Below are 27180 nucleotides of genomic sequence, written 5' to 3'. Positions count from 1 at the left end.
GGAAAGGATGTCACTGCTTTGTTTTGTCTAAAACGATGTAGAAAAGAAAGCAGAGCACGTAGAGCTCAGACCCAGGGAAGAAGAACCTCACCCCCTGTCCACATGTTGGACCCAAGCCTCCTAAAGGCAGGCAGCGGCCGGCCACCACCCAGCCGCAGGAACCTGAGGACAGCACTGGCTAAGAGCTGACTGGCTGCTCCACCAGGCACCCAGGATCTGTATTCTGACACCCCTGAATGCAAGTTTGTATGACACGGCCCTAATGCACCAAAACTCTGTTGACAAAAGCCCTGTGCAAACCTGAACACTATTGATAACGACCGTATTGAAGCAGTGAGCAGGCACAGCAAAGAAAAGCAGAAACAGAACAGAAAGGAGCAAGACTAAAATACTTTTAAGTTATTATTTAAAGTCCTCTTTCAATTATTTTCTGCAATTATTGAGCCAGCAGTCCATTGTTATTAATTCATAGTCAGCCTATTTAAGCGGTACCAGCAATGCAGGCTGGAAACAAATGCCTCAGTAATTTCCTAACTCGAGTGTTATTTTCTTGTCAGTTAAATTTAAAGCAACCCATTTGTGACCACTTTATACCAAGCTAATCTCATATAAAGTGCTTCACAAACCCTAACAGCTACACTAAGGTTTTATACTAATGAAAGCAATTTACATAAATGAAATTTATGTCAATGCATTTCATGACAAATTTTTTATTTTATAATAATTATGGTACTTATATGATAACATCTGTTGATATTCACAGTCTAAACCTGGCAAAGATTTAAACCCACAACATTTTCCATGCATCATGTACATTATCTGTGAAAAGCAATAAAAAAAAGCAATGAATGCATTAATCATACCAATATCATCTGCAAAGCATAAATCTGAAATACCTTTCACGTCAGCTCAAACTGCTTTTTTATTTTTTACACACCTGATTTTACGCCATCTGTAAAAGGGCAAGACAAAGACTGTTGAGGAAATTATACTTCTCGGCTGTTTGACTTTCACAAAATATGCAGGCTAAGTTCCGTAAACAGAAGATTTACTACACAACTAAGAAAAACCGATGTAGTTAAAAGTCCATTTTTATTAAAGGACGGTGTAACGACCACTGTGTTTTCACACTGCAGTGTGGTGTCCTAGCTGCACTGTTGACACCTGGTTTATATTTCTCCTCATCTATCTACTGCACACTGCTTTTGCAAACACGCAGCAGGTCTAAGGCTACTGCACGACACAAACAACAGAAGCAAGACTCCAGATGATAACATTTTAGGCTCTTAATTCCCCACCCTGGCGGACACCAGCACTGATGTTCCAGCCACCGCCTGACAACATCAACACGGCCTGCCCGGGGCTCCCCGAACTGCAGCAAGAACTCCAAAATTAACACCCACATGAACACCACACAGATAATTTTATTAGCTTCTTAAATTTTAGGTAAGGTTTACTAAAACATGTCTTTGCTCATCCTTCCAACAAAAACTATCGACACTTTCTCAGGTTTCTAGCCTCTGTGGTCAAGTCACCAGTGGGCCTATGTTAAATACAAGCTACTGTGTGTGATAACCATGTAAGTTTTCACTTTACCTGGTCCCGGACACACGAACGTTAGCCTCTGTTTTGAAAGCAAGATGACACCTTCTAACCTACATGATGCCCAAGCCATGGGAACATCCTCTCTGGGAGTTCCTCCTACCCTCAACAGGTAGAATATGCTCTCTCAAAAGTGCTCAGATGCATCACTAACTCATAACTTTGATGTGCACAACAAAGAACTATAAAACCTGAACTAATTCATTCACACTGAGAGCTGCTGAGACCTCCACCGATATCCTGCAGAGGATTGTTAAGACTTTCATCAACAGTTGTCTTTCTTCTGGGATCATCAAGCCTTTGACTTCACTAAGTGTTTCAAAATGTCCACCATAAACCTATTGTCAAATTCCTCAATAAAACATTGTTATAAAGTAGTCAGCAACAGTAACTTTCAACTTCTCTACAGCAGGAGATTCTCTGAGCACAGGAGAAATATTCTACAAACCCCCAAGTCGCACGTGGTGATGCTGCTGCCAGATGCCACCCCCACCGCCACAGCCCGGGCCACACACAGGCTCCGCCTCACTCCCCACTCCAGCTCCAGAGAGCTTCCCACGGCAGCATCACAATAACCAGTATGTGAACGCAATGAACATATAGAACACACGAAGCTTGGACCCTGCCCTGCCAAGGATACTACGCTTTGACAAATTATTAGATTGAGCCACACAAAAGTGTCATTTTTATAGGTCAAAAGGAGCTGAATATCAGCCAGTCCATATGTTTCAGTCTAACACAACCGAACGCCCCGCGGGGCAGACCCACCTAAGAAGCACGAAGCGCAGGAACTCCTCCAGGAGTGCAGAGAGCCACAGCTCCTTCCCACAAAGCCTGGGCCCCATCTCCTGAACCAAACATGCCCTCCATTCCCAGTCGCAAACTCTGTATCTTCCACCCAAAATTCATCATTCGTCCAAAAGGGACCAAACCAAGCCAGGTGCCCAGCACTGCTGCCTATCTATTCCCGACACTCGGCTTGTTTCCATGCCCAACAATGGCGGCCCCAGCTACCCAGGAGGGAGAGAAGGGGGACAGCCTTCCTGGGGGGTTGTGTTGCCGCCCGGCCAGTCTGGGCTCCTGCCCTGGAGGCCTCCACCCGCTGGCATCTGGGTAGCTGCTTCCTGGGCCCCGAAGCCAAACCTGCACAGACTTCTAAAGCTTAAAATTGCCTCTGATTTTCTAAGTTTCTTGTTTATCCCCACACGGGACAATGTATAACAAAATCTATCTTTATGGGACACTCACACCCACACTCCTAACTGACATTTGGTTCTTTCAATGCGGATACCCTGCAGCTGCCAAACACCTAAGTTTACATGTCATTTATAGACCTCTGTCTCCTTCTGTCTGCATGAACAGAGAAAAAGCAAACTCCTTTACAAATGCCAACCCCACCCTGTCTGAGTCTAAGCATTCCCAGTGTGGAAAGTCCCTGCCTCGAGTGCTGCACTGCTATGCTCTGTCTGCTCAGGGAGTGTCACCATCTGTCACCATCATACTGCCCACCAACCCACCCCCAGGGCAGAGACAGCGGGCTAACAGCCACTGACACCACAGCTGCTTCACCCACCTACACACAGAGCATCCCTTGGGAATTTTTCCATTTTTAATCTCTAAGTATTTATATCCATCTGAGCTATCAAATGAATCTGGACTATTTGGAACCATATCTTGGAATAAAACCTCTGAGAGAAAAGAAGTTCAAATGTATTTTGCTGGCTATTTATTGTTATAGTAAAACTTGGAATAGCCCAAAGCTTTGAGAATAGTAAAACTTGGAATAGCCCAAAGCTTTGAGAAATAGATTTTTCATCCAGGGTCACTGAAAATGTTTCTAAAATCTATGGTTCCATAGTATGGTTTCCATGGTAGTAAAAGAAATGAAGACAAAGCGAACTTGTATACACAATACATAAGCAAACCATTTAATCACTTCTCAGCCTTTTGGCTAAGATCAAGCGTAGCAAACCACTTAAAAACTGCAACACCCAACCAAAGTGCAGTCATTGTCCTGAAGATTTTATCATAAGTAAAATGAAAAGACTATATAAAGAACTGAAAAATGTTCATAACCTATTGAGAAAAACAAACAGAATATATTTTTTATTCCAATGTTCAGCAAAGATTAGAAAACAGTATGATGCCAGCCAGTGTGGGTCACATTCTCAAAGGCGAGGTGCCATCATTTCTGACTGTGGCTTCTTCCAGGTTGCAGAGCTGAGGCCAAGAGAGGTGCTGCCACCGGCCCAGGCACAGGGAGCACACGGGCCTCCCTGAACCCCTGCTGAGGGTGGGGCTGCAGCAAGGGCGACATGGACACGCCTGCTCATGGTAAAGGCTCTAATGGGCATCCCTACGTACCAATCTGCATACAGGCAGGATTACATCTGGAAGATAAATTTCTAGGACAATGGGTATGTGGATTATAAAAGTTGATAAGCGTTGCTCAATTGCCCTCCAAAAAGATTACATCAAAGACACTCCCAGCTCTTACTATCCAGCTTCCTGTCACAGCTACACTTCCTCCACTAGCCTAGACTCCAAGGGCCAGTGTTTTAATCCCTCCCTTGCACACGCCCTTATGTCCCCTGCCCCTCTGTTCTTCCACTGCACTCATTTGGCAAAAGTTCAGCCCTTGTGAAGTCCAACTCTGCACCTACTCCAAGCTCGTGCCCAAGCAGCTGAGCATAGCTGGACAGAACATACAAAATCTTTACTCTAAATGTCTGACCAGAGGCCAGGCACGGTGGCTCACACCTATAATCCCAGCACTTTGAGAGGCTGAGGCGGGAAGATCATTTGAGGCCAGGAGTTGAAGACCAGCCTGGCAACATAGCAAGACTCCCATCTCTACAAAATATAAAAAAATTAGCCAGGTGTGATAGCGCACACCTGTAGTCCTAACTACTCAGGAGGCTGAGGCAGGAGGATCACCTGAGCCTAGGAAATGGAGGCTGCAGTGAACTATAATCACACCCCTACACTCTAGCCTAGCAAGACTCTAGCAAGACTGTCTCTGAAAAGAATAAAATAAAATAAAGTAATGTTTGACCATAAATCTGTAGTGACACTGAGAACTGGCCGGCAACCAGCCACATGTCCCAAATTAGTTCATTAAAGTCTCCACAGTGACTATTCCACGCTTGTTCCTATCTCCCCAGATCTCCAGTACTCCTCCCTCCCACCCCCGCTTACTCTCAGTTGATGACCTCACTAAAAAAATAGAAGCAATCAAAAGAGAATTACCTCTTTTTCCCAGGACAAATGTACCAACCTGCTTGCATCTATTCTCATATACTCTTCCTTCTTTCCTGCCACAATGGATACGCCATCCCTGTGCCCTACTACCCATCGGATCCTGCCCTCTCTTGCCTATCTAGGACTTTGCTCACCCAATTTCCCCCTCTAAAAGCTCTCAAATTGCCATCTCCAGCCTGGCTCTCACCCCTCATATCCACCTGCTAACCTGACAGCTCCACCTGATGACTAATAAGCATCTCAAACCTGACATGTCCAGAACAGGATGCTGATGTCCCTACCCGCCCCTGCCCCACACCCCGTGCTCCTTAGCAAATGGCACCAGTGGCACCACCCTTCGCCCTATAGCTTGAACCAAAACCACGGGGCCATCCTTAACCTCCCCTTTTCCCACACCCAATCTTACAGCAAGCCTTGATTATTCTACCTTCAAAACATAATGTATGAGGAACCCTACATTTCTCGTCACCACCACTGCTACTTCCGTAGTCTCCCATCATCTCTGGCCTAGACAACCGCCCAAGTGCCGTGTGTCGTCTGCATGCCCCACTCCTGCCCTCCTACTGCCTGCTCTCAGCAGAATGACCAGGGAGACGTTTACAGAACACAAGCCAAATAATGATACTTTCCTGCTTGAAATCCTCCAATAAAACCCAGACTCCTCACCATGCAAACAAGGCTCCAGTGCTCTGGCCCCTCCCCTCTCTTCTCCTCTGTGTCCATTCCAGAACACCGGCCTTCTGGCGCTTTCTCAGTCCCACCAAGACCATTCAGCTTCAGGAGCTCTGCACTTGCCGTTCTGCCCATCTGGGAAGCTCTTCCCTTGGATCTTCACACACTGGTTCCTTCACGTGATTCAGGCCTCTGATGTCCCCTCCCCGGAGGGGCCTTTCCAGACCACCCCCCCTTACACAGTGTCTCCCCCCCACCCCCCACCCCCGTCACTCTCTGTTCTGACATTTCACTCTTCTTCACGGGCCTCGCCACTAGCTGAAATTATATTACCTAGTCATTTGTTTATTGTCTATCTTCCCCGCTACAATGGGAGCTACACGAGCTGGCACAGAGAATACGCTTAATAAATATTTGTTGAATTAAGGGATATTACTTTTATGGTAAAAATATATTTTTTTAATTTAACTACATGTACAATCACTACATTGTAAATAAACTATAGCTATGGAGAAAGACCAGAAAAAAAATAGAAAAAAATGAAAGTAGTTGCAATAGGAATTTTTTTTTTACACCATCCTATTCTTATGTTGTAATATTCCTGCAACAATAAAAAACAATGGCTTTTCTTTCCTAGATGAAAGATGAACGAGGATCTGTCAGTGCCAGAAAGTCAGTACTCCGCATATAAGTTGTGAGCAAGAGAAAAGCAGCTGCTGGTATTTGGGAGCTGGCCTGGTACTAACACCCAGGCCTGGGCGCTCTCCTGAACACCGACATCAGACGAGGCCACTCTGTGACCAGCATGGATTAAGACAAAAACAAGACCACTCTGCAATGACATCCGAACACAGACAAAACATGAACACTGTCCAAGCCATGAAACACCAAATAGCCCCCTCTCCCAGCTAATGAGTGACTACTGCTTCCTTTCAATTTTGGCTTTGGCTCTGCTTTATTTTCTTTTATTTTATTGTATTTTATTTTATTCATTTGTTAATATAGGCAGGTAGGTAGGTATTTATTTGAGACAAGGTCTTGTTTTTTAACCCAGGCTAGAGTGCAGTGGTGCACTCCTGGGCTCAAGCAATCCTCCTGCCTCACTCTCCCCAGTAGCTGGGACTAGAGGAGCACACCACCAAGCCTGGCTAATTTTTTAATTTTTTGCAGACATGAGCTCTCGCTGTGTTGCACAGGCTTGTCTCGAACTCCTAGGCTCAAGCAATCCTCCTGCCTCAGCCTCCCAGAGGGCTGGTATCATGGGCATGGGCCACCACCCTGGCTAGCCCTGCTTTAATCTGCTCTCCCTACAGGTAAGATTTGGTAAATTACTGAATCATAGAATTACCCATTTCCTGACAGCATCCAATCCAGAGCAAAGTCCCGACTCCTTAAAAACTTTCTAATATTGCCAGTCTGAGCAAGAACGAGATCCCGTCTCTACAAAAAAATAGAAAAATTAGCCAGGTGCAGTGGCGCACACCTATAGTCCTAGCTACTCGGGAGGCTGAGACAGGATCATTTGAGCCCAGGAGTTCGAGACCAGCCTGCACAACACAGCAAGAGCTCAACTCTACAAAAAGTAAAAACAATTAGCCAGGTGTGGTGGCATGTGCCTATAGTCCCAGCTACTGTGAAGGCTGAGGCAGGAGGATCACTCGAGCCTGGCAGTTGGAAGCTGCGGTGAGCTCTGATCACATCACTGTACTCCAGCCTGGGTGACAGAGAGACCATGTCTTAAAAAAAAAAAAAAGCTTTCCAATATCGCTCCCACAGGCCCAAATCCTGTGATAAGTCCTTCTGCGACTGTCCTCCTGAGATGCCCTTGGTACCCTGGCATGCATCCCCCTCACTGCAATGAGCAATAAGCCCAACCTGTTCAGCTACAGGTGTGTTCCTAGTTGTCTTTGGCTGGAAGGCACTGACAGCTGTCATGACATCAGTTGCCATTACAGGCCACTGTACACGAAGAAGTCACAGGAGCCTGGCTGGAAAACTGACCCCGAGATATAATCTCGATTCTGGCTGTCTGAATACGTTCCCTGACATCAGCTGATTTTCCTGTCATCTGCCTCTTTCTCCTAACAGCTGGATAAAAGGAGGAAAAAGTCCAGTTAATTAAATGTCCCAGTGAACAACGTTACAATTAATCCATTATGCCCTGCAAGCTTCCCTTCCCTCGCATTTCTGAAAGTCACTCCAAGCGCAAGGTCAGAGTGGCGCTGGGGGACTGACTCATGGGCAGGGCCTGAGGCAACATCACTCAAGTACTTTAAGCCACATGTTCAAGCCCAATAAATTAGGCCAGGCTTAAAGAAGTCAAGCTGTACACATGTAAGAATTTTAATAAGCTTGGAAAATGCTACCTAGAGCTCATACACAAGCTTACTGTACCAAGGGGATTCCCTGCCACCAGCCACCGCGTGCTAAGCCCCTGACAAGAGCTGTCGAGCACGTGGGGCAGCAGGGACAGGGAGCCTGCTTGGTCCGAGTTTCCTCAGGAGCTGGGGACTCGCAGCAGAGGGCTGGCGGCCAGATGGACGGAGAACAGAATAGGGCGTGCAGCTCAGCGGAGCCAACGGCATTTACTAGGAAAACATGCCGAGGGTTCTTTGGTGGAAATCTGGTCCTCACACACCCTTCTAGAAACTAGCAAACACTATAATCAATGTCTGCATCTATCAAATGCCTGCTTGTACCCAGAACTGTATTAGGTACAATAGAGAGTTATTTAAGCAAACATGGTCTCTAACTTCTAGATGCTGACACCTAATATAAATAAAAACAATAAATCTGTCCAAGGGATTACCAAACTAACTGAACAAACATGAACAGTCAAGAGCGTTTACCTTATATAAATGCCACGGAGCAGTAACTGAAGGGTAAGTCATGGGAGATGACTCTCTAAACAGGGTGGGGCCCTACTGGAACAGTTACCTTGTTAAAACTGAGTCTCCAAGGGGCAGGTCAGGTTTTAAGAAAAGCTGCAAGAGCTGGCTACTGAGCCGGGGTACGGCAAGCCAGTCAGGGAGGAGGCTGCAGCTTGGGAGATGATTTAGAGACAGAAATACAACTACAGAAGCAAGAAAACTTACCAACTGCCCAGGAAAAGCAGGGGTAACCAGTCAAGGAGGTATACCTTTCCCAACAGGTTTAACTCATGTCCCCTGCTGATAAATATAAAAAGTTCACACCCTCTTTCAATGTTTTTAAAATTTCAAAAGAAACCAAATACCCTAACCAACACTAAATCTAAGCAATAGTGGTTTCAGAATTTGATTTTTCAAATGACACAAACCACCCTCTTCCCTCAGAGCTGAGAGTCGCCCAGTTGGGTGGCAGCAACTGTCAACAAGAATGCAACTCTACCACTGAACTCTTAAGGAAGGGAGGGCTTGGATCCTGAGTCCACACAGGACCAGACAACCAGCAGTATCAGAAAGTGACAACAACAGACCATGGCCCTAGCAAGGATTTATAATAATTACCTGATTAAAATTTTTGAAGGAGAACTCTTTGTAGATGGCATCTCTCTCACTTGATTCCGACCATCCTGCTACTTTAAGGTCGAGTATCATCTGTTCCCGCTCCTCTGCTGTCAACCGGTGAGCATCTGCTGACTATGAAGAGAACACATTTCATATCTTAAAATGCAGAGGTTTACTTAAACTCAAACTTATAGCTCTTAACCGTAAGTAGAGACATAGAAAAAAGTCTCAAGGACAACAGATTCTTTTTTTTTTTTTGAGAAAGTCTCACTCTGTCACCTGGGCTAGAGTGCCGTGGTGTCAGCCTAGCTCACAGCAACCTCAAACTCCTGGGCTCAAGCGATTCTCCTGCCTCAGCCTCCCGAGTAGCTGGGACTACAGGTGCACACCACCACGCCTGGCTAATTTTTCTATTTTTAATAGAGAGAAGGTCTTGTTCTTGCATAGGCTGGTCTCGAACTCCTGACCTCAAGGGATCCTCCAGCCTCAGCCTCCAGAGTGCTAGGATTACAGGTGTGAGCCACCGCACCAGGCCTCAGGGGCAACAAATTCTAACCATCTTTCATTCCTTTGTTCTCAAAAAATAGACCAAAGCCAGGACAGCTCTGTGTAAAATAAGCTGTCTCCATGGTGTACGTTCTCTCTGCTCTCCTTACTGCTACTACAAACTTCACAATTTAGCTTCTCCAGTTCACTCCAGACGCGGCTGAGACTGACCACTACCACTGGCCGTCCTGGCCACCCAGGAAACTGAGGTAAAAACACTCAGCCAAGGAAACCCTCCTGGTCCACTGGCAGGTCCCGCATTGGAACTCAGGGCTCCACACTCCCCGTCTGTTGCTCTTGGATGTCCCCACCTCAGCTCAGCAGCCTCTGCCGCTTACTCACACAGGTTTTAACTGTTGGGGTCACCATCCCCTTGGACATCTGATGAAAACCAATCCCCAAAGGGAAAAAACCAGTGCGCATTTACATAGCATTTTGTATAGTAACCCCTGGGAGTCCGCAGATCTTCCAGACTACGGGTCAAAAGCCCTTATCTTAGTGGAGTGACTTCATGAGACACTTTTCTCAGAGCATCAGTAAGCCAAACTCCCTCCACGGTTTGGCCAGAGAACTGCCCAGTCCACAGCGCTTGTGTGCACTCCCCACCTTGTTCCCACTCACCCCAGTGATGACAGTCACAAACCCAGGTTCTGTTGGTTAAAAATCCCATACTCCTGGTGCTATTTGTTTTTTAACCGAAAGAACTCTCAACATCAGGGCCAAAGAGAAGAGATGAATACTCTACTAGAAGTCAGGAAAGCTGGGCTCTCATTCCAGGCAATACCTCCCACCTTCCCTTACCCACTTGCAAGGCTACTGTACACTCAGTGAGAGAGGGACAGGCACACAGCAAGATGCAACTACAGTAAGGGCTCCCCAACAAAAGGCAACAGGGCTGAGCCCCATTTCCCTGATTCTCCACCATTAAGCTGTAACTCACTCTCACTTCAGAAATCTTGATGTCTTTTATTACTGACATTAATATAATTAAGAGGGCAAAAGTGTTCTACCTTTAGACAACTTATTCCATGAAGATGCAAAGAATACTAATGAACCAATTTTCTAATTTTTCTTCCTTGCTAGATCAGCTACCCTCCTCCCCCCCAACTAACCAAAGGGAAAAATGAGAATATCTTTTAATTAAACAAAAATATTAAAAACCATTTGCTATTAGAAACAAAAAAAAAATCTATTCATTAGTTTTACAGTGACAGTTCTGAAAACTGTACACAAAGATCTCTTTAAAAAATAATCTAAAATTTTTATTAAACAATGTTTCAACTCAGAGTATTTTGGAAAAGAAACAGCATTACGTGTGTCCACACTGAGTAGCTGCAAACAAACTACTGAACGTGACATGGGACCGCAGCAGGCACCCGGAGTCTGTGGCACACTCTGAGCTGCCTTCCTGAGTCCTCAGCCACCTACATGCCCGCTGGGACCAGGGGTGCGCGCTCCCAGGGGTGCGCGCTCCGGCTCAGGGCAGCTGTCTACCCATCAACAGGGATCAAAGTCCAAGGCTGGGCAATGGAGCCATGTCATCTACCCAACACCAATGGCCCCAGGGAGGACGCACCCTTAAAAGAACACTTTGTGGTGGGCTTAAATTTTTTTCATGGGGGACAGGGGACTGGTAAAAAACCTAGGATTTGGAGAGAGCAAACTGACTCAAGGCCTAGCTTTGTTCCTTTTAGCTGTGGGGTGCTGAACTTGGCGTCTCTGAACTCCAGTGTCCTCCCCCATGTCTGTAGTGGGGACATTACAACATCCACCTGCCAAGATCTTCCGAAAGGATTACAGCGATCCCGAGAAGGCACCAGCACTGAGCCGGGCACGCAGCAGCCGCTCAAAACACGGGTCTATTCATTTCTTCCCAGAACAACACAATTGCACCTGATCACCAGCACCCTGGACAGAGCTGCGCCCTGCGACACGCCCGGGTGACTGCGAGCACTTCACCCGTGTTCTCGCCGTCTCCTCCATCTCCGAGCTACTTTAAATGTCTTCCGTTACAGGACTGCGAGCAGCCCGAGGGCTCCAACCAGCAGCTTAGAAAGAAACGGTGAGTTTAACGCAACACGTTTCCACTAGGTGGTGCTGCCCGTTAAAACTTTCCCTCAGTTTACTCCAAAATATTAATCTCTAAAGCAGGAAAACTGACCGAACGCCCCTTGGAAGAGGAAAGAAAAACCGATGTCACCAAAAAAGATAATTTATTAATAATCCCTCCCAGAAGTCTGAATTCACCAGGCGGTGAAGCCGCTGGCAGGGAGCCGCGGGCCCGGGGCGGGCGCTCTCCGGGACCCACCGGCACCTTCGGTCGTGAGGCCCCGAGGAGTTTTCCAGCTACTTTCTCGTCTGCTTTTTGCTGTTCAAAGACACTCGCGCTCGTGGTTTCCGACCAGCAAGTTCGTAGGCTGCGGCGGAAGGTTCGAGCCCAGGGACAGGTGGCACAGGCCGTGCATGCCCCGGTCTCCGACCCGCGCGTCGGCAGGTGCCCGGTCGCGGACGCGGTGACTCAACGCCGAGCGCGCAGGCCCGGCCCACGCGGGGCTGCCCTGGTGCCGCCCGCCCGCCCCGCAGCCGGCGCCGCGGGGCCTCGCGCTCCTCCCGCGCCCGCTCCGCACTCACCATGGCCGCGAGCCTCGGGCTGCAGCCCCGCAGCGCCGCCCACAAGCCCCGCGGCGCCCCCCGCGCCCAGAGCGCCGCCGCCATGGCCGCCCGCCGAGGGCTGCCCGCCGCACTGCCTGCGCGCCGCCCGCCCGCGCCCGGCCCCGCTCGGCCCCGCCGTCCCAGCTCGGCCCCGCCCGGACCCGCTCCGGCCCCGTTCGGCCCCCGCTCGGCCCCGCCCGGACCCGCCCGGACCCGCTCCGGCCCTGTTCGGCCCCCGTTCGGCCCCCGCCTCCCCCGCTCGGCCCCGCTCGGCCCCGCCCGGACCCGCTCCGGCCCCGTTCGGCCCCCGCTCGGCCTCCGCCGCCCCCGCCCGGCCCCGCTGGGCGCGGTCGTCCCGCACAGCCGGCCACGCCCCGCGGGCCCCAGAAGCTGTGGTGGCGCCGACTCCGTTGCTCGCCGGGCGGGCGCGGCACGGCAGGCCCCGCAGGCCCCGCAGCGGCGCCGCCCTCAGAGCTGCCTCTCGGCTCTCTCCGCGTCGTCCCCGCCCGGGTGCCGGCTCCTCAGTCTGTGCCGGGAGGTGGGTCGGCTGCCGGGCCTGGGCCCGCCGTCCCGTCCTGCTCTCCGGGGCCGGGGCCCGCCCTCGCCTCGGGCGTCGTTTCGCCTCAGACCCGCGGGCCGCCAGACGGTGCCGGGTCCCCTGCGCGGTGGTCGCTCGGCCGCGCGGGCGGGAAGATGTCGCGGGCAGGGGGGGCCTAAGCCGCGGGTGCCTGGGGACCCCCCCACGGTCGTTAATTCAGTAGTCGCGGGGGACGGTGAACCACAGTGGTCAGCCTCGGGGGCCCGTTCAGTCGGGCAGCCGGGGGTTCCAACGTGCGCCCCCGTCCAAGCCAGCTGGCTCCTCCGTATTTGCGGAGCTTTGAATCTGGAAAACCTGGCTCGTACTGTCTAAAAAGTGGCTGTTTCACGAGCATCCACACAGGCTCAGCACACAGGCACTCTGGAGATAGGCGTGAACAGATTTAGATAAATGTTTTCTGGTGTCATTTTGGGGGAAGTATTCTTTGTTTTATACGTATGTGCATTTAATTTTTTTTTTTTTGCTTTTTTTGCGATGTAACTGACATACCATAAAATTAACTCTTTAAAGCATACAGTGTTTTTTATTATTAATATATTCACTTGTATTTTTTTTACTAAATAGTTCGAGCAAATTAATATAAGCAGTTTTGCAGAGGATATAGCAAAAGATTTTCAAAGAGTGAGAATTCAAGTTCAACCTAGCAGTTGTTAGTAGTTCGTCCAATTGGACTTAGAAAAAATGAAGCTTTTGCCTCAAAATGGCCTAACATTTATGGACTTTTGGCCTCACCTTCCTTCTTCCTGTTTGCCCACTTGACAAGATGTAACTGTTTCAAAAGCAAAACTCAGGGAAGAGTCACTATGGAGCCCCTGATCAAATGTCACCGGTCTCAAGGTGTTTATCTCAGACACTCTGGTTTCTTTTGTCTGGTCCAGAAGGCAGACATATACTAGGTATGGAATTAAAGGTTGTATTTCCAGTAGTTACATTGGGTGTTTGTGATCACAAAAAAGTACTCATTTGCTCATTCAAGTGAGAACTGAAAAATGAACTGGTAGTGTTAGTCACCATTCACTTTCAGTAAGTTTACTTTCATCACTTTCCTCCCTTAACACCACTGTATGAGATGGTGGCATCTCAGGTCTAGTCGTGAAAGCAATGAAAGAAGGATGCTAGGGCCCAGGGAAGTGACATCCACCAATAGCAGCTGTGAATGCTCTGCCCTCACACCTAGCTCCCCAATTAATAGGATTTAAGTCCCTTAGCAAACATTTACTGGCTACATCCTCTGTAGTGGATACCATGCTTGACCTGGGCTGGTTTAGCTGGTCTTGCACCACTTCCTCCCCTCTTCCACTTCCCTTTCCCTCAAAACTAGTGTTTCCTGGCTGATCCTCTCTATACTTGAACCTCCTTTCCAAGGAAAAACTGCTCCACATTTCCCTCCAGGGGAACCCCATGTAGCTGATCTCAGTGAAGTGTCAGAAGCAAAGCCATGGATCTGTTGGTCAGTCTGGGAGCTTTCCCTCACCCCCCAGATGAGAGTAGGGCCCCAGTATACATCAAGAGGCATGAAAATTCTTGTACCTTTGATGGAATAATTCCCACTCTGGGGATTTACCTCCAAGGAAATGAGACTATATGCAACCAACTTAAACTACTTCAAATTCTTTCAGTGAAAGTAGAGATCACAAATGTCAAGGTATTTGACTCTTTTATTTTCCATCAGTTGCTACTTGGAGGGTCACACTAATCAATTCTAGTTACTCTTTCCATAACAACACTTTCTGCTATGGACTCTGGAAGAGAAATTGCAAACAAAAACATCAACCTTCTTAAACATATATAAGGAATCAAGAGTTTTCTAGAACTATAACCCAAAAGTCGTATTTTTGGTGCCTTAGTAAGCATATTGTCATTAACTCACTATTCCACCAGAATGTCTTCACATTTCAAACTGGATTACTCTTCACAGATGATGTTCAAGTAGTAAAAATAAGAACACGGCATTCTAGGGAATATTTTTTTGCATTTGCTTATTGTAATTCTAGTTAAAATACCAGTTTACAATTTTTTGACACATTCAATAGTAGGTCAACAAATGCATGATTTTTTTAAGTGAAGTTGCAAGTCAATACTTCACTAGAGAAAATGAAGCTGTAGCAGTAATTTCTGAAATGAAGGATAGAAATGCCTCTTTCCAACTTTTCCTTTCAGTCCATCATTATTCCACATGTTCCTGCTCTTGTCCTGGAATTAGCCACCGAATACTCTCAGTTCGAATGGTAGCATACATAATGAAACTAATTAAAAAGAATAAGGAAAAGACAAGCAACCAGTCCACACTTTTTATCAGCGTGCTGGGAAGAGGGCCTATTTGGTCAGCTTGAGTTACCATCACATTTTTCTTGGCTTCTATACCTGAAAGAGAAATCAATTGTTTCAAATCAGATAGAAAAAGCACCCACCATAGATTTTTCTGAAATATTATACATGGTATGCATTAAAATAAACACCACTGCTAGGCTATCTGGGATGGATTGCACTTGCCTGTCAGTGTAATTTGTAACTTGCCTTTCCCCACACCACATCAAAGGATCAGGAATCCATTCAGCTGCTCAAAGCCAAAGCACTAGAATTCTGTGAACTCATCAGAGGTTTCTTAGTCAATGCATTGTAAGAGATGTCTTTGGTCTCTTTTGAGACTAATGTTCAATAAGTAACTAGTAAAGCTTCTCTCCAGAGTCTACAGAATGTTTTCAAAGGTTAATTAATACTAAATTCAAAATGCTTTTTAAATAATTTACTCAAAGAATTGTTAAGAACAACTGGCCACCACTTGGCTCAGTGATTACCAAAGATGCCTTGACGTAGATTGCACTTGTGTTCTAGGTTTTCTGAAAGCACTGAACAAAATGGCTTCCCCTCCCCACATCAATCTAAATGACAATCTAGGATCCAGTATAAGACTTGGAATAGGGCCCCTGTGTGGCTCACGCCTATAATCGTAGTACTGTGGGAGGCCGAGGCGTGTGGATTGTTTGAGCTCAGGAGTTTGAGACCAGCCTGAGCAAGAGACCCCCGTCTTTACTAAAAAGTGTAAAAAAAAAATTAGCCAGGTGTGGTGGTGCATGCCTGTAGGCCCAGCTACTCAGGAGGCTGAGGCAGGAGGATCGCTTGAGCCCAGAAGTTTGAGGTTGCTATGAGCTATGTTCATGCCACTGCACTCCAGCCTGGGTGACAGATAAAGACTCTGTCTAAATACATACATACATACATACATACAAACATAAGTTTTTGAGGAATGAACTTTTCCAATGGAGAAAATGTCTTCAATTTACAAAGCTCAAACTTTTACAGAGTAAAAAATAAGGCCATATGTTTTGGCAAATATTAAGAAATTAAAATAGCACCTGCAAATGGATTAATAAATGGAACATTAGCAACAAAACTGAACAAAACCACCATACACAACAATGCAGATGCATCTCACAAGCATAATACTGGACGGAAAATGCCATACACAAAAGAATACCTATTAATATTATATGTCTCCATTAATATAAAGTTCAAAACAGGTAACCATCAGGAGTCAAGGTTGTGGCTACCCGTGGGGAGGGCAGGCACGGTAGAGCCGAGCGGAGCTGGTATGTTCTGTTTCTTCATCTGAGTCCTGGCTACCCAGGGGGTCCCCTTTGTGAAAATTCATGACTCTAATGATTTATGCATATTTTATGTAAATATTGGACTTAAGTGAAAAATACATATATTAATAAAAAGATATCTACAAGTGAAATATACAGTATGTGAATTATATTTCAAGTAAACTATTTTTTTAAAAAAGGTATCTACAACATTAAAATTACCTATTAATGTTAAGCTTGACATTGGGATTTATTTAACAGGATCATAACAGTTCATAACAAAAGAAGTTTTATATCTCAAAGTCCTTCACTTAGGCTAAGGTTTATAGCAGATCAGAACCCACAAAAGACATATACTCTCAGCGTATTATTTTTACATACCTGTCTGATTAAAAATGAAGATTTTCAGTGTTTCCAATGTTCGATCTGTATGGTTAAATCTAGCCATTGGTTTAGCTCCTTGAAATAACAAAATGTTAGGAACAGCTACGGTGCCAAACCTGGTGGAAAGGCTACAAACAGAAAGAAGTCAGTCAATAAACCCGAATGTAATAACAGTGGGCTTTCTCACACGATGACCATATCAGAATGGATGGAAATATACAAATGAGAAAAGATCAGTTTCATGTGACCCAAGGAGGGACGTTTCTGATGCTCAAACTTTAGGCTTTTTAGCTGTTTCTGCCCTCTTTCCTCATGGGGAATGGCTGGGGGCACTCCTGTTCTGCCATCTGAGTTGCTTTCTAAGATAGTATGGATGTACTCAGAACAATTATTCCACCATTTCTGTTCCTAACTGTCAAAACACGTCATACCAGAAAATTCTAATTCATGGACAAAGCACACAATGTCATTTGACAGAAAAAATTTCCAACTCTTCAGAATACCCATCCCCATCCCTCAGAAAAGATCAACTTCTGGTATGCAGTTAGTGTGGTGAACTGGCACCAGGGAATATATGATCCAACAAACACACCAGCAAGTTCACAATTCGGGCAGGACGACTGGAAGTGATATGACCCGTGTAGGCTTGTTGTCCCTTTACGTAACAGGTATCGGTGGTGATGAGCTCCCAGGTCCCAACACTGGCTTCAAGCCTCAGTTCTGCCACTGAACCCGCTGTGTGACCTCTGGGCAGATGATTTAACCTCCCTCAGCCTCAGTTTCCCCCATTAGTAAAACAGTAATATTGGATGATGAGGATTTTTTTTTTTGTAAATATGCTGTAACTTAACTATTAACATACGAGGCAAACATGTCCCAGCCCGTATAATAAGAACAAGTGTCCTAGTTTCCATAATTAAGGCACCATACCAGGTACTACAAGGAAATGAAGGAAAGAAAGAATAAATCAGATGGAGGGTGCATGGGGGAGACAGTGGGGAGAGACAGTGTGAGACCCAAAGCCAAACAGTGCTCAGCATGCTTGGGGACAGTGGAGGGCCCAGCCAAAGTCAGACATTGACCTGAGCTGTCCTTCCAATCAGTCTGTCCCCTTGGGCCCGGCCACTTAGACATTTCCCCGAAGCCCACATGAGAATTATTAATTTGTTAGGCAATTTCTTTCTTCATAAACAGTTTCAGGTAAACACTGGCAGTTATATTCCCACACTGAAAAATCAGTGGAGTGCAAAGTAATGGTTTTTCTCAACTTCATTTTATCACCAATTTGACCATTTTCCAGACATTCTAGATTTACTCACACACAATCTCCTCATGACCTGCTAAGGAGCACCTAATTTACAAGAGGAGGGGACCCCAGTTTATAACCCAGGCACAGTCATAGCACTTAGGGACAATATCTAACATCTGAACCAAGTGCTCTGTAACTGAGTTTACTGAATATCTAAGAAAGACAAAAGCCCAGTGAATAATATAAAAGAAATGTAAAACAAGAATATGGGTAAATGTCATTGTAAAGAGCTAAATTAATCTATTATTTTATTGAGTGTCTACCATGGAACATGCAGGGAGAATAAATGTAAGTAAGAGGAAAGAAAGAAGGAAAGGAAAGGAAGGAGAGAGAAAGAAAATAAAAGAAGGAAAGAAAGAAATCCTGAGTAGACACAGAACCAGGGGTGCTGGCAGTTATACTGTCAGGGGTGGGGACCTAAAATGCAGGTTAAAATCACAAAGGAATATCCTACGGTGATACCAATTGTGCTGATTCAGTCTGGCCCCACCTCTGCCATCAGGTACCATCACCTGCCGCCTTTACATCTGCCACACAGAGAACAGGCCTCCACAAAGTGACACCACCAGCTCCCTCAGGAGTTTGACAGTCCTCACTCCTCACTCTTGCTGTTCCCGTCCTTCAATCTGGTTGCAAAGTTCCAGGTCGCCTCCTCAACTTCTAACTTCACTAATTACAACCTCCAAATAACTGCAACCATCAGCCAAACGGCTGAGCATAAACCCCGCCGAGCAAAGATACCTGCTGTGCTGAGATGCATCCAGAGCCAAAAAATGAAGAGTTGGAAATGCCCGGGGCAGAGAATTAAAATGCGGGGCCAAACTGGCAGAGAATCGGCACCACGGGGTGTAAAACAGGACGAGGGTACAGTCGCTGCCGTTTGGGTTCAGAAAATCCATGAGGTCCTGTGGTGGAAGAAACAAGTGTTAAAGTTAGCAGTGAATGTAGGTGCACATTTTCTGAAAGGACACCCAAGAAACGGGAAACGATGCGGCAATGGTGGGCGGGGCAGGGAGGGGAAGGAGGCTGCATTACATCTTCAAGAAGCTTCTATATTTTGAACCGTATGAATTCATGAATCAGCAGAAAAGTAGTATCAAATGACAAGTTATACACTTTCCTGATATTACTACAGAGCTATGTTAATATTTCTCATAATCGCTCAGTTCAAATACAGGCATAGCTCGTTGCATTGCACTTCAGTCTACCATGCTTTGTAGATGTTGCCTTTTTTACCAATTTAAGGGGAGCGGCAACCCTGCGTCAGTCGAGTCTACTGGTGCCACTTTCCCAACAGCCAGTGCTCACTTCATGTCTCTGTGTCACGTTTGGGTAACTCTCACAAGAGTTCCAACTTTTCCATTATTATTCTATCTGTCATGGTGATCTGGGATCAGTGATCTTTGATGTTGCTATTGTAATTGCTATTGTAATTGCCCACATAAGACGGCAACTTCTGTCGCCCTGGCTACAGTGCCGTGGTGTCATCACAGGTCACCGCAGCCTCAAACCCCTGAGTCGCTGGGACTGCAGGTGTGTGCCACCACGCCTGGCTTCGAAGTCGAGGGGGTTTCAAATCATAAAATTAATGTGCTAAAAATAAGGGAAAGTACTGAATACTTTTTTTCTTACCTGAGACATATTTAGAATTTTCAGAGTAAAATTTTCTAATCCCGTCACATTTCTCTCCTCACAGTTCACCTTCGGGGATTTGAGGCTCTCCGTGCTGTTGGCGTCGTCCGGCGGGGCCGGGTCGGGTTCCGCCACCTCGGGCTCGGGGTAGTCCTCGTCCTCCCTGTCGGGGAAGCTCGCCCCCGCGCTGCTCAGGGAGAAGAGGTTCTCTCGGAGGCGGCACCGCGAGTCGTCCTCTCCTCCAGCGCCGCAAGTGTCGCCGCCGGGCTCTGGGCCCAGTCTGTCCTCAGCCTCCCCGGGAATCACGGACAGCATCACCACGCGGTCCCCACGGCTGTCCGGCCCCAGCACCGCGTCGGCCTGCGCTGCTGCCCCGTCCGGGCCCATCGGGTCGTGCGGGGGCCCCTCCTCACTCAGGTACACGGCCCCCACCCGGAGACGGGGACCAGGCTGCTCCTCTGACCATAAGCGATCGCCTTCCTCTGCGGCTAAAACACACCGGCACGTCCAGTCATGTTCGACTTCAACATAAAGGAACCCCCAGAGAATTCCAGTGCTCCTTAAATGTGAAATATCCTCTCTGGGGAAAACAGTCATCCTTCCCATTCAGCTATCAGAGAGCCGCCCACCGTTCTCCGGGTTAGGAGAAGGGCTACAGGGGGTACTAGATGAATGAACACCATATACATAAATGGGCAGATATTTACACAGCTTCACCCGACACCTGCCACTTGCCATGTGGATTATAACCAGAAACATTCCAGCGCGGACATCCAATAAAGAAAGTAGAATATAATCACTTTAACATTGTCGTTTGTTTGATAAGAATGCCCAAGAAAATAATAATGGTTTTATGCAAGATTCTACTAAGGCAGATCTTTGCACACACTGTAAGAGCTCCGTTGAGATGGGCAAGACAAGGGTGATCGAGCCCACTTAACAGATGAGCACGCTGAGGCACAGAGAGGCTCACCGAGGTGCCCAGGGGCACACAGCTAGTAAGCAGCAGAGCCAGGCCTAGGAGCAAAGTCTTCTGGCTGCTCCACAGCGGGCCCTCCCCTCCCGGCCATGCCACCCGGGGGCATGCTGAGCTGCAGGCCTGAGAACACTGCCCGGCTGGCCAAGGGAGCCCCTGACAGCTGGACTCTGTCCTCCTGCCGCCCTTGGGCTGCAGCCCTCGGGAGTGTCAGCAGACGGGCTCGGCAGTGTAGCAGCAGCAGCAGGAGGAAGAAGAGGAGGACTTTCCTCCCACTTTGGAGCCAGAAGGCAGGTCTTGGGCAAAATGCTCACAGAAGGGAAGAGTCCTGGGCAGTCTCATGTGCCCATTTATTGCTAAATCTCCTTCCCTCTCTGTGGCAAAGACTCCTGCCCTCCAACTCTTACCAACGCAACACCAGCCGCCAGACTCTGTGCCGGGTGCTGCCCAGGGCAAACGAAGGAGGCTAGCTGCCCTCAGGGACGCTCGTGTAGTTAAGGAGCCAACCAAGTGATGGGCTCTGCGTGCCAGCAGCCTGTCCCTGGGGCGTGAATGACCACCTGGCTTCAGAGTTGGGAAGAGGTTTGGGAGCTCCCTAAGGTACGCACGTTTGTATACAGTCTCAAAGAACATCCCCACAGAGCTTTGCAGATTCCTTTAGCAATTCGAAAACATTCTCTGGGCATTCTGCTTCCGGCCAAGATGAAGTAACAGGGACCAGATTTACCTCCCCTACTGAAACAACAGCAACAAAGATCAGACAAAATACACGAAACGGCAGTTTCAGGAAACTAGGTATTGGCCAATGAAGGACAGTGGTCCCTGCGAAACAGGAAACCAAGGAAGAGAGCCCTACAGCTGCTCCAGCTCCCCGCCCGGGGGGAGTGCACGCGCCTCAGGGAGGGAAACCCAGGTGCAGCGCAGCAGACTCTCCAGTTGAGGAGACGGAGCTGAGAGTCCAGGAGACCAAGACGGCTAGAGACTGTGGGACGGAACACTGGAGATGAGGGAGCTGCAGAGAGAGAGGACCCCCCACACACACAGGGACACAGCAGAGCACTGATCAGCACACGCCTGTGATGGACCCACCCAAAGCCAGGCAAAGAACTGCCAGAAAGGATTAGAGGGGACAATCCCCAACACTTGCCCGGAGCAGGGAAAAGCACCTGTTCCTACTAGACTGGGAACTTCATAATTCACGGGGCACTGAGCAGAGTGCGCAAAAGGATCTGCCTCAGTAGTGGGCACAATTAACCCCGGAACAAATACAGCTCTGCTTGCATCTAACAAACCTCAAACACAAAATCAGAAAGGATCAAACCACTTTCAAGTAACTTAACCGTACCCAAAAACAAAGTTTAAGGATATTTATAGGAATACTAAAATATCCGGCACTCAACGAGGTAAAACTCCTGCCTAGCATCCAGTCAAAAATGACCAGACATGCAAAGAAGCAGGAAAATATGATCCATCAATCAGCACGGACCCAACACTTGCACAGATGGCAGAGTTAGCAGCCAAGGACACTAAAACAGTAGTTATAACCATAGTACATATATTCAAAAAGTTAAGTAGATGTAGAGGTATAAGAGGTAAAAAAAAAAATTCAAATCCTCTAAAGATAAAAACTTCAAAAACTACACTAAGAACACTGCACTCGATGGGATTAATGGCAGATTAGACATGGCAGAAGAAAAGAGTAGTGAACTTGAACTTATAGCAATGCAACCTATCCAAAATGAAATACACAGTGCTAGGTGTGGTGGCTCACACCTGCATCCCAGCACTTTGGGAGGCTGAGGCAGGAGGATGGCTCAAGGCCACGTTTGAGACCAGCCTGGCAAGCAATATAGTGAGACCCCATCTTTAACAAAAAAAAAGAAAGAAAGAAAGAAAGAAACACAGAGAAAAAGAGAATCCAAAAAAAAGAGCATCAGTGAGCTGTGAAATTTCAAGTGGTCTAATGTACAGGTAACTGCAGTACTGGAAAGAGAGAAGACAGTGAGGGGGACAGAAAAATATCTGAAGAAATAATAACCAAAAACTTTCCAAACTTGATGAAAACTATTAAATCCATAGCTCCAAGAACCTCAACAAACCCCAGGCAGAACAAACTACACCAAGGCAAATCATAATCAAATTGCTCAAAACCAGTGACAAAGAGAAAAATCTTCAAAGCAGCCAGAGAAAAAAAGACTTGTTATGTACAGAGGAAAAAAGATAAGGATGACAGCAGATTTTTCTTGTTGGAAACAATGCAAGCAAGAGCAGCATCTTTAAAGTACCTAAATAAAAAAACCTTCCTTCTGAGTTGGCTCTGGTAGAAAAGCAAAAAGCAAAAAAAAAAAAAAAAAAAAACAACAACAACAAAAAAAAACCCTATAAATCTAGAATTCTATGCCCAGTAAAAATATCTTTTAAAAACAAAACTGAAGTAAATACTTCATACATACAAAAACTGAAAGAATTCATTACCAGCAGACCCACACAACAAAAACCTTCAGGAACTCCTTCACTCAGAAAAAATTATGACACCAGATCAAAATATGGATCTACATAAAGGTATAAACGGTAACTACGTGGATAAATATATGTGATTCTTTCCAAAAATCTAGCTATAAAGCAGACAAGAAAGATAGGTTAGTTTTGTCACAGGCAGACAAGGGGCTAAGGGAGGTTTCTATTTGGTTGTAGGACACAGGAGCAATGTGAACATACATAAAGGTGATGGGAAAACAGGTAAGGAGGGAGAAGTGACAAGGTAGGGCTAGACAGGGCTTGGGCAGACAGGTGAGTCTTTGGCAGAAGGTCAAACACTTCTGTGACTACAACACAGAGAAAGGGCTGGGAGCTTTGCCAGTTTGGTGGGGGCGGGATTGAATTTGTGGTCTTTCTATGACCTTTGGCCACTGAGCTTCCTCTGTCCACACCCCATGATGACCAGTGATCCACCCCATGGCTGACGTTATCCTCAGGATCTGCATGCATGTGACCCTGACTGCAAGGTGGGCTCACACTGACTGTACAATTAAGTCCTCTGAATCAGCCAGGGTTCTGCCAAGAAACAGCACATTTAACTTGGGCAATTTCAGGAGAGTTTAATAAGGGGACCACCAATGTGTGGGCTGGGCGTAGAGAAACTAAGAGCAACGGTAAGGCACTCCACGGCCAGCGATAGCAGAGGGGAGCCAGCTACCACTCACAGACCTTAAGGGACCAGAGGCAGAAGCAGCCACAGAACCTTGAAACACAAGGGCAACACAGAGGCAGCTTTCTAGAAGTCATCGCCTTTCACTAGGGGGACACAGCCAGCCTGTATTATATCCCGACCTCACTCTCCCCTCATTCCAACCAAAAGGAAGCCAGAAGACAGGACAGCCAGTATTTATTCCACACAGAGCACAGAACAGGGTGGAGAACCTGGAGGATGACATCCAGCACATGCCATCGTCCCTGTGAGGCTGGGGTGAAGTGCAGTGAGAATACAGAGGTTTGGCTGGGAAGTCAAGCAGAATGCTTGAATCATGGCTCCTCGACTTCGGGCTGCATGACCTTGGCAAAGGCCTGACCGGCTCTGAGTCTCAGTTTACTCATCTATAAAACAGGAACAGCTTTGGGAGGCCAAGGTGGAGGATCGCTGGAGGCCAGGAGTTCGATGCCAGCTTGGGCAACATAGCAAGACCTCATCTCTACGAAACATTTAGCCAGGTGTGGTGCCAGGCACCTGTAGTCCCAGCTACTCAGGAGGCTAAGGCAGAGGACTGCTTGAGCCCAGGAGTTCCAGGCCCTAGTGCGCTATGATCCCGCTCTGCCACTGCGCTCCCCCCTCGGTGACGAGTAAGGCCCTGGGGGAGAAGGGGAACAGTCACATCTACTGAATAAGCATCTACAGACTAAATAAAACGATGCTCCTAAAGCACTAAGCGCAGTGCCTGGCAGGGCGCGCTTTCCTTGTGCTACTTTCCTCTCCTTGCTGGGCAATAGTCTACCGCCCTGCCTGCTTGCAAGACTCCCCGGGGAAAGGAAAGGCCCGCTATTCCCGCCAAGCTCCCAATGACAAGCAAGGCCAAAGAGTGTGGACCGTGGCAGGAGCGTGGGGAGTGGGGTGCAGGAGCCGAGAGAACGAGACCCCGCGCCCCACGCCGGCCGTGCCTCCAGGGCAACAGCTTCCCGCCCCGGGGTCCCTGAGAGCAGGCCCTGGCACGCTGGGGCGCCCCGGAAGCCTCCTGTGTCCTCTTGTACGTCCTTCACGCGGGCATCTGAGCAAGGGGGGCCCCCTTGAGAGAGTGGCCCAGCAGGGCGGACCCCGGCGAGGGCTTCAGAGTCGGAGAGCCCCGCTCAGCCGCTGACCAGAAGCGCAAACCCAGGCGGACCGCGCGGCCTCTCTGGGCCTCAGGATCTTCTGAGACGGAAACACTAATGGGGCCGACCTGCCGGGCTTGGCGGGGCTGAAGGCGATGATGATGGAAGGCCCTGTGCACGGTTCCTGGCTCCCAAGGAGGCCACCGTAAATGCCGGCTATTTGTTATGGCTATTATTAACCCCGTGCTCACCCCCGAGGAGTGCCTCGGCAGGGCTCCCCACCGGGGCCCGAGCGCGGCCGCCCCGCCGAGCCCTCCGCCGCCCGCCGCCCGGCGGCCCTGAGGGAAAGGCCGGGCAGGCGCCGGGCGCGCGCCCCGCAGAGGCGCGCATCGCCGGTGCTCCCCCCCGCCCCGCCGCCGGCCGCCCCGGGCCCGGCCTCGGCCCCGCCGGCCCGCACTCACCCTCCACGCCGCGGGCGACAAGCCCCAGCGCCCACAGCAGTAACTGCCACCAACCGAGAGGCCGCATGGCGCGGGGCGGGCGGCGGCCGGGACCACCACCCAGGCGGACGGGCCACGGGCGCACGGCGACGAGAGTCGCGCTCCCAACGGAGGAAGGCTGGGGGTGGAGAGCCCGGGAGCGCGGGCGCGGGCCCGCGCCGCCATCTTGGCGTCTGGCAGCCGCCGCGGGCGCCATTTTGGAGTCGGGCGGACGGTCTGCGGCCTGCGGCCTGCGTCGCCGGCCTCGAGACCCCCCAGGAGGGAAGCTGCGAGCCTTGCAAGTCGTTTCGAACTCTACTGACCCTAACTGAAGTCCAGAGAGCTGCTCCGGCAGAGCCCCGAGGCCGCCTTGCTTCCCGCACAAGTCAGGGCCCGGCTACTTGGAGCACAGCGCCCTCCCGGGAAGGGTCGCCATGTTCACTCCCGGAGCCAAAAGGCCCAGAAGCCTTCAGGTGCCCATCGAGCTGCAGGACCGCTGGAGGCTGGAAATGTTAGGACCCCTTCCGTTTCCCACGCTGCCTGACCCGGAGCTGCCAGATAGGATACCAGCTACCCAGTTAAATTTGAATTTCGCATAAACAATGAGTCAATTTTACCATAAGGGACATGCCTTATAACTGAGCATGCTATAATTTTATTTGCCGTACCTGGCAGCCCTAACCCTACCAGTCTACTCAGGGGAAGAGGTGTTGGTTGGTTTCAGCTAATTCACCTACAAGGCATTCTCCCTCCTTAAACCACCCACCCAGGGCAGGGGCCATGAGCATCCGCTCTGGGTCATGATGGAGGTGGAGCCCATCTCTGTTCTTACCGAGATAAAATTTTGGCTAATGCCTGTCCCTGCCATAGCCAACCAACACGCTTTAGAATGATACGGCAAATCCACACTGAATACCTCATCTTTCAACTTCAGCATGTTACAAAACTGACCATGCCAAATTGCATTTGTTCTAATATAGTTAACAATACTTATAACTTGTTGCAAAGTGTCACTTAAAATAGTAGTTTTAGCACAGAGATTTTTCAAATGCACGATAGTGAAAAGAAATGAGAGCATCTCGGTCTGTTAATACTTTTTTTTATCTGTGCAATAAACCCTTCATGTTTTCCTGTCATGGAAGGTGCACCATCTGTACAAACACTCACTAAATTTACCAAATTCAGTCCAACTTCATGACATTTATCTTGAAAGTTGTTGATATCTATTCCCTGTGTTCTGTTCACAAGAGTGCCCAGAGCAAGTAACTCTTCGTAGCAAAGAAAATCTTCTGTTAGAACCTGAATGAAGTATAAAACCTGCACCGAGTCAGTAGTATGAGTTAATTCATCCAAACCAATTGATTCATCCAAACCAATTGAATAACGTATTTTTTCCTTTTGAAATATTGCATGAAGTTGTTCTGTTAAATTGAAGGCTAATTCATGCTGCCAATCAGTTATGGTTCTCCTTGAAAGAGACCGTAGTTTGTACTTTGAAATGTTAACTGGTCCAAGCATCCTACAACTTCAACAATGTGTTCTTTCACAATTTCTATGTCAGTGAATGGCTTCTCTTTGTTCCCGAGTATATAAGCTACTTTATAAGTTGCTTCAGTGGCATTATTTCCAGGTCTTTTGGCTGCTTATCTTTGCTTTTGCTTTTCATCTTTTAATTTCCATCATACAACCTTT

The 27180-nt window shown here is 48.0% G+C and overlaps 2 protein-coding genes across 5 annotated transcripts in view; both read right to left on the bottom strand.

Annotated features, from left to right (window-relative positions):
- PCBD2 (pterin-4 alpha-carbinolamine dehydratase 2) overlaps positions 1 to 12309 on the bottom strand; it is a 42122-nt gene extending 29813 nt beyond the window's left edge. For 2 of the 3 annotated variants that reach the window (XM_045550832.1, XM_045550834.1), the window contains exons 1-2: positions 12201 to 12287; positions 9024 to 9155 (exon numbers count right to left, since the gene is read on the bottom strand). In XM_045550832.1, the coding sequence (XP_045406788.1) occupies positions 9024 to 9155; positions 12201 to 12284 (216 nt within the window). In that variant the 5' untranslated portion in view covers positions 12285 to 12287. Of the gene's footprint in view, positions 1 to 9023; positions 9156 to 12200 lie in introns of all 3 variants that reach the window. The other variant, XM_045550831.1, reaches the window with a different exon arrangement.
- Positions 12310 to 14459: 2150 nt separating this feature from the next.
- TXNDC15 (thioredoxin domain containing 15) lies at positions 14460 to 25932 on the bottom strand. 2 transcript variants are annotated; one of them, XM_045550827.1, is made up of 5 exons: positions 25812 to 25932; positions 19732 to 20219; positions 18841 to 19004; positions 16788 to 16918; positions 14460 to 15183 (listed from the first exon to the last, which is right to left on the bottom strand). In XM_045550827.1, the coding sequence occupies exons 2-5, from the start codon at positions 20116 to 20118 to the stop codon at positions 14987 to 14989; spliced, it is 879 nt and encodes a 292-aa protein (XP_045406783.1). In that variant the 5' UTR covers positions 20119 to 20219; positions 25812 to 25932; the 3' UTR covers positions 14460 to 14986. The 2 variants fall into 2 exon arrangements, with proteins under 2 accessions (XP_045406783.1, XP_045406782.1); XM_045550826.1 differs by lacking the exon at positions 25812 to 25932 and adding an exon at positions 25471 to 25705.
- Between the last annotated feature and the right edge of the window lie 1248 nt (positions 25933 to 27180).

Source organism: Lemur catta, chromosome 5 (genome assembly GCF_020740605.2).
Source record: "Lemur catta isolate mLemCat1 chromosome 5, mLemCat1.pri, whole genome shotgun sequence".
Classification (NCBI taxonomy): domain Eukaryota; kingdom Metazoa; phylum Chordata; class Mammalia; order Primates; family Lemuridae; genus Lemur; species Lemur catta.
The sequence above is the reverse complement of the archived record's forward strand: the minus strand, read 5'-3'. Positions and strand labels throughout refer to the sequence as shown.

Bases quoted from the DNA above. Each gene is read 5' to 3' on its own strand.
- TXNDC15 (XM_045550826.1), bottom strand. From the start codon at position 25,705: ATGGCGCCCGCGGCGGCTGCCAGACGCCAAGATGGCGGCGCGGGCCCG. The intron at 20,220-25,470 runs GTGAGTGCGGGC...GGTGTGTTTTAG, and splicing joins TGTCGCCCGCGGCGTGGAGG to CCGCAGAGGAAGGCGATCGC. The intron at 15,184-16,787 runs GTATGTAAAAAT...TTTCTCTTTCAG, and splicing joins CTTCATTTTTAATCAGACAG to GTATAGAAGCCAAGAAAAAT.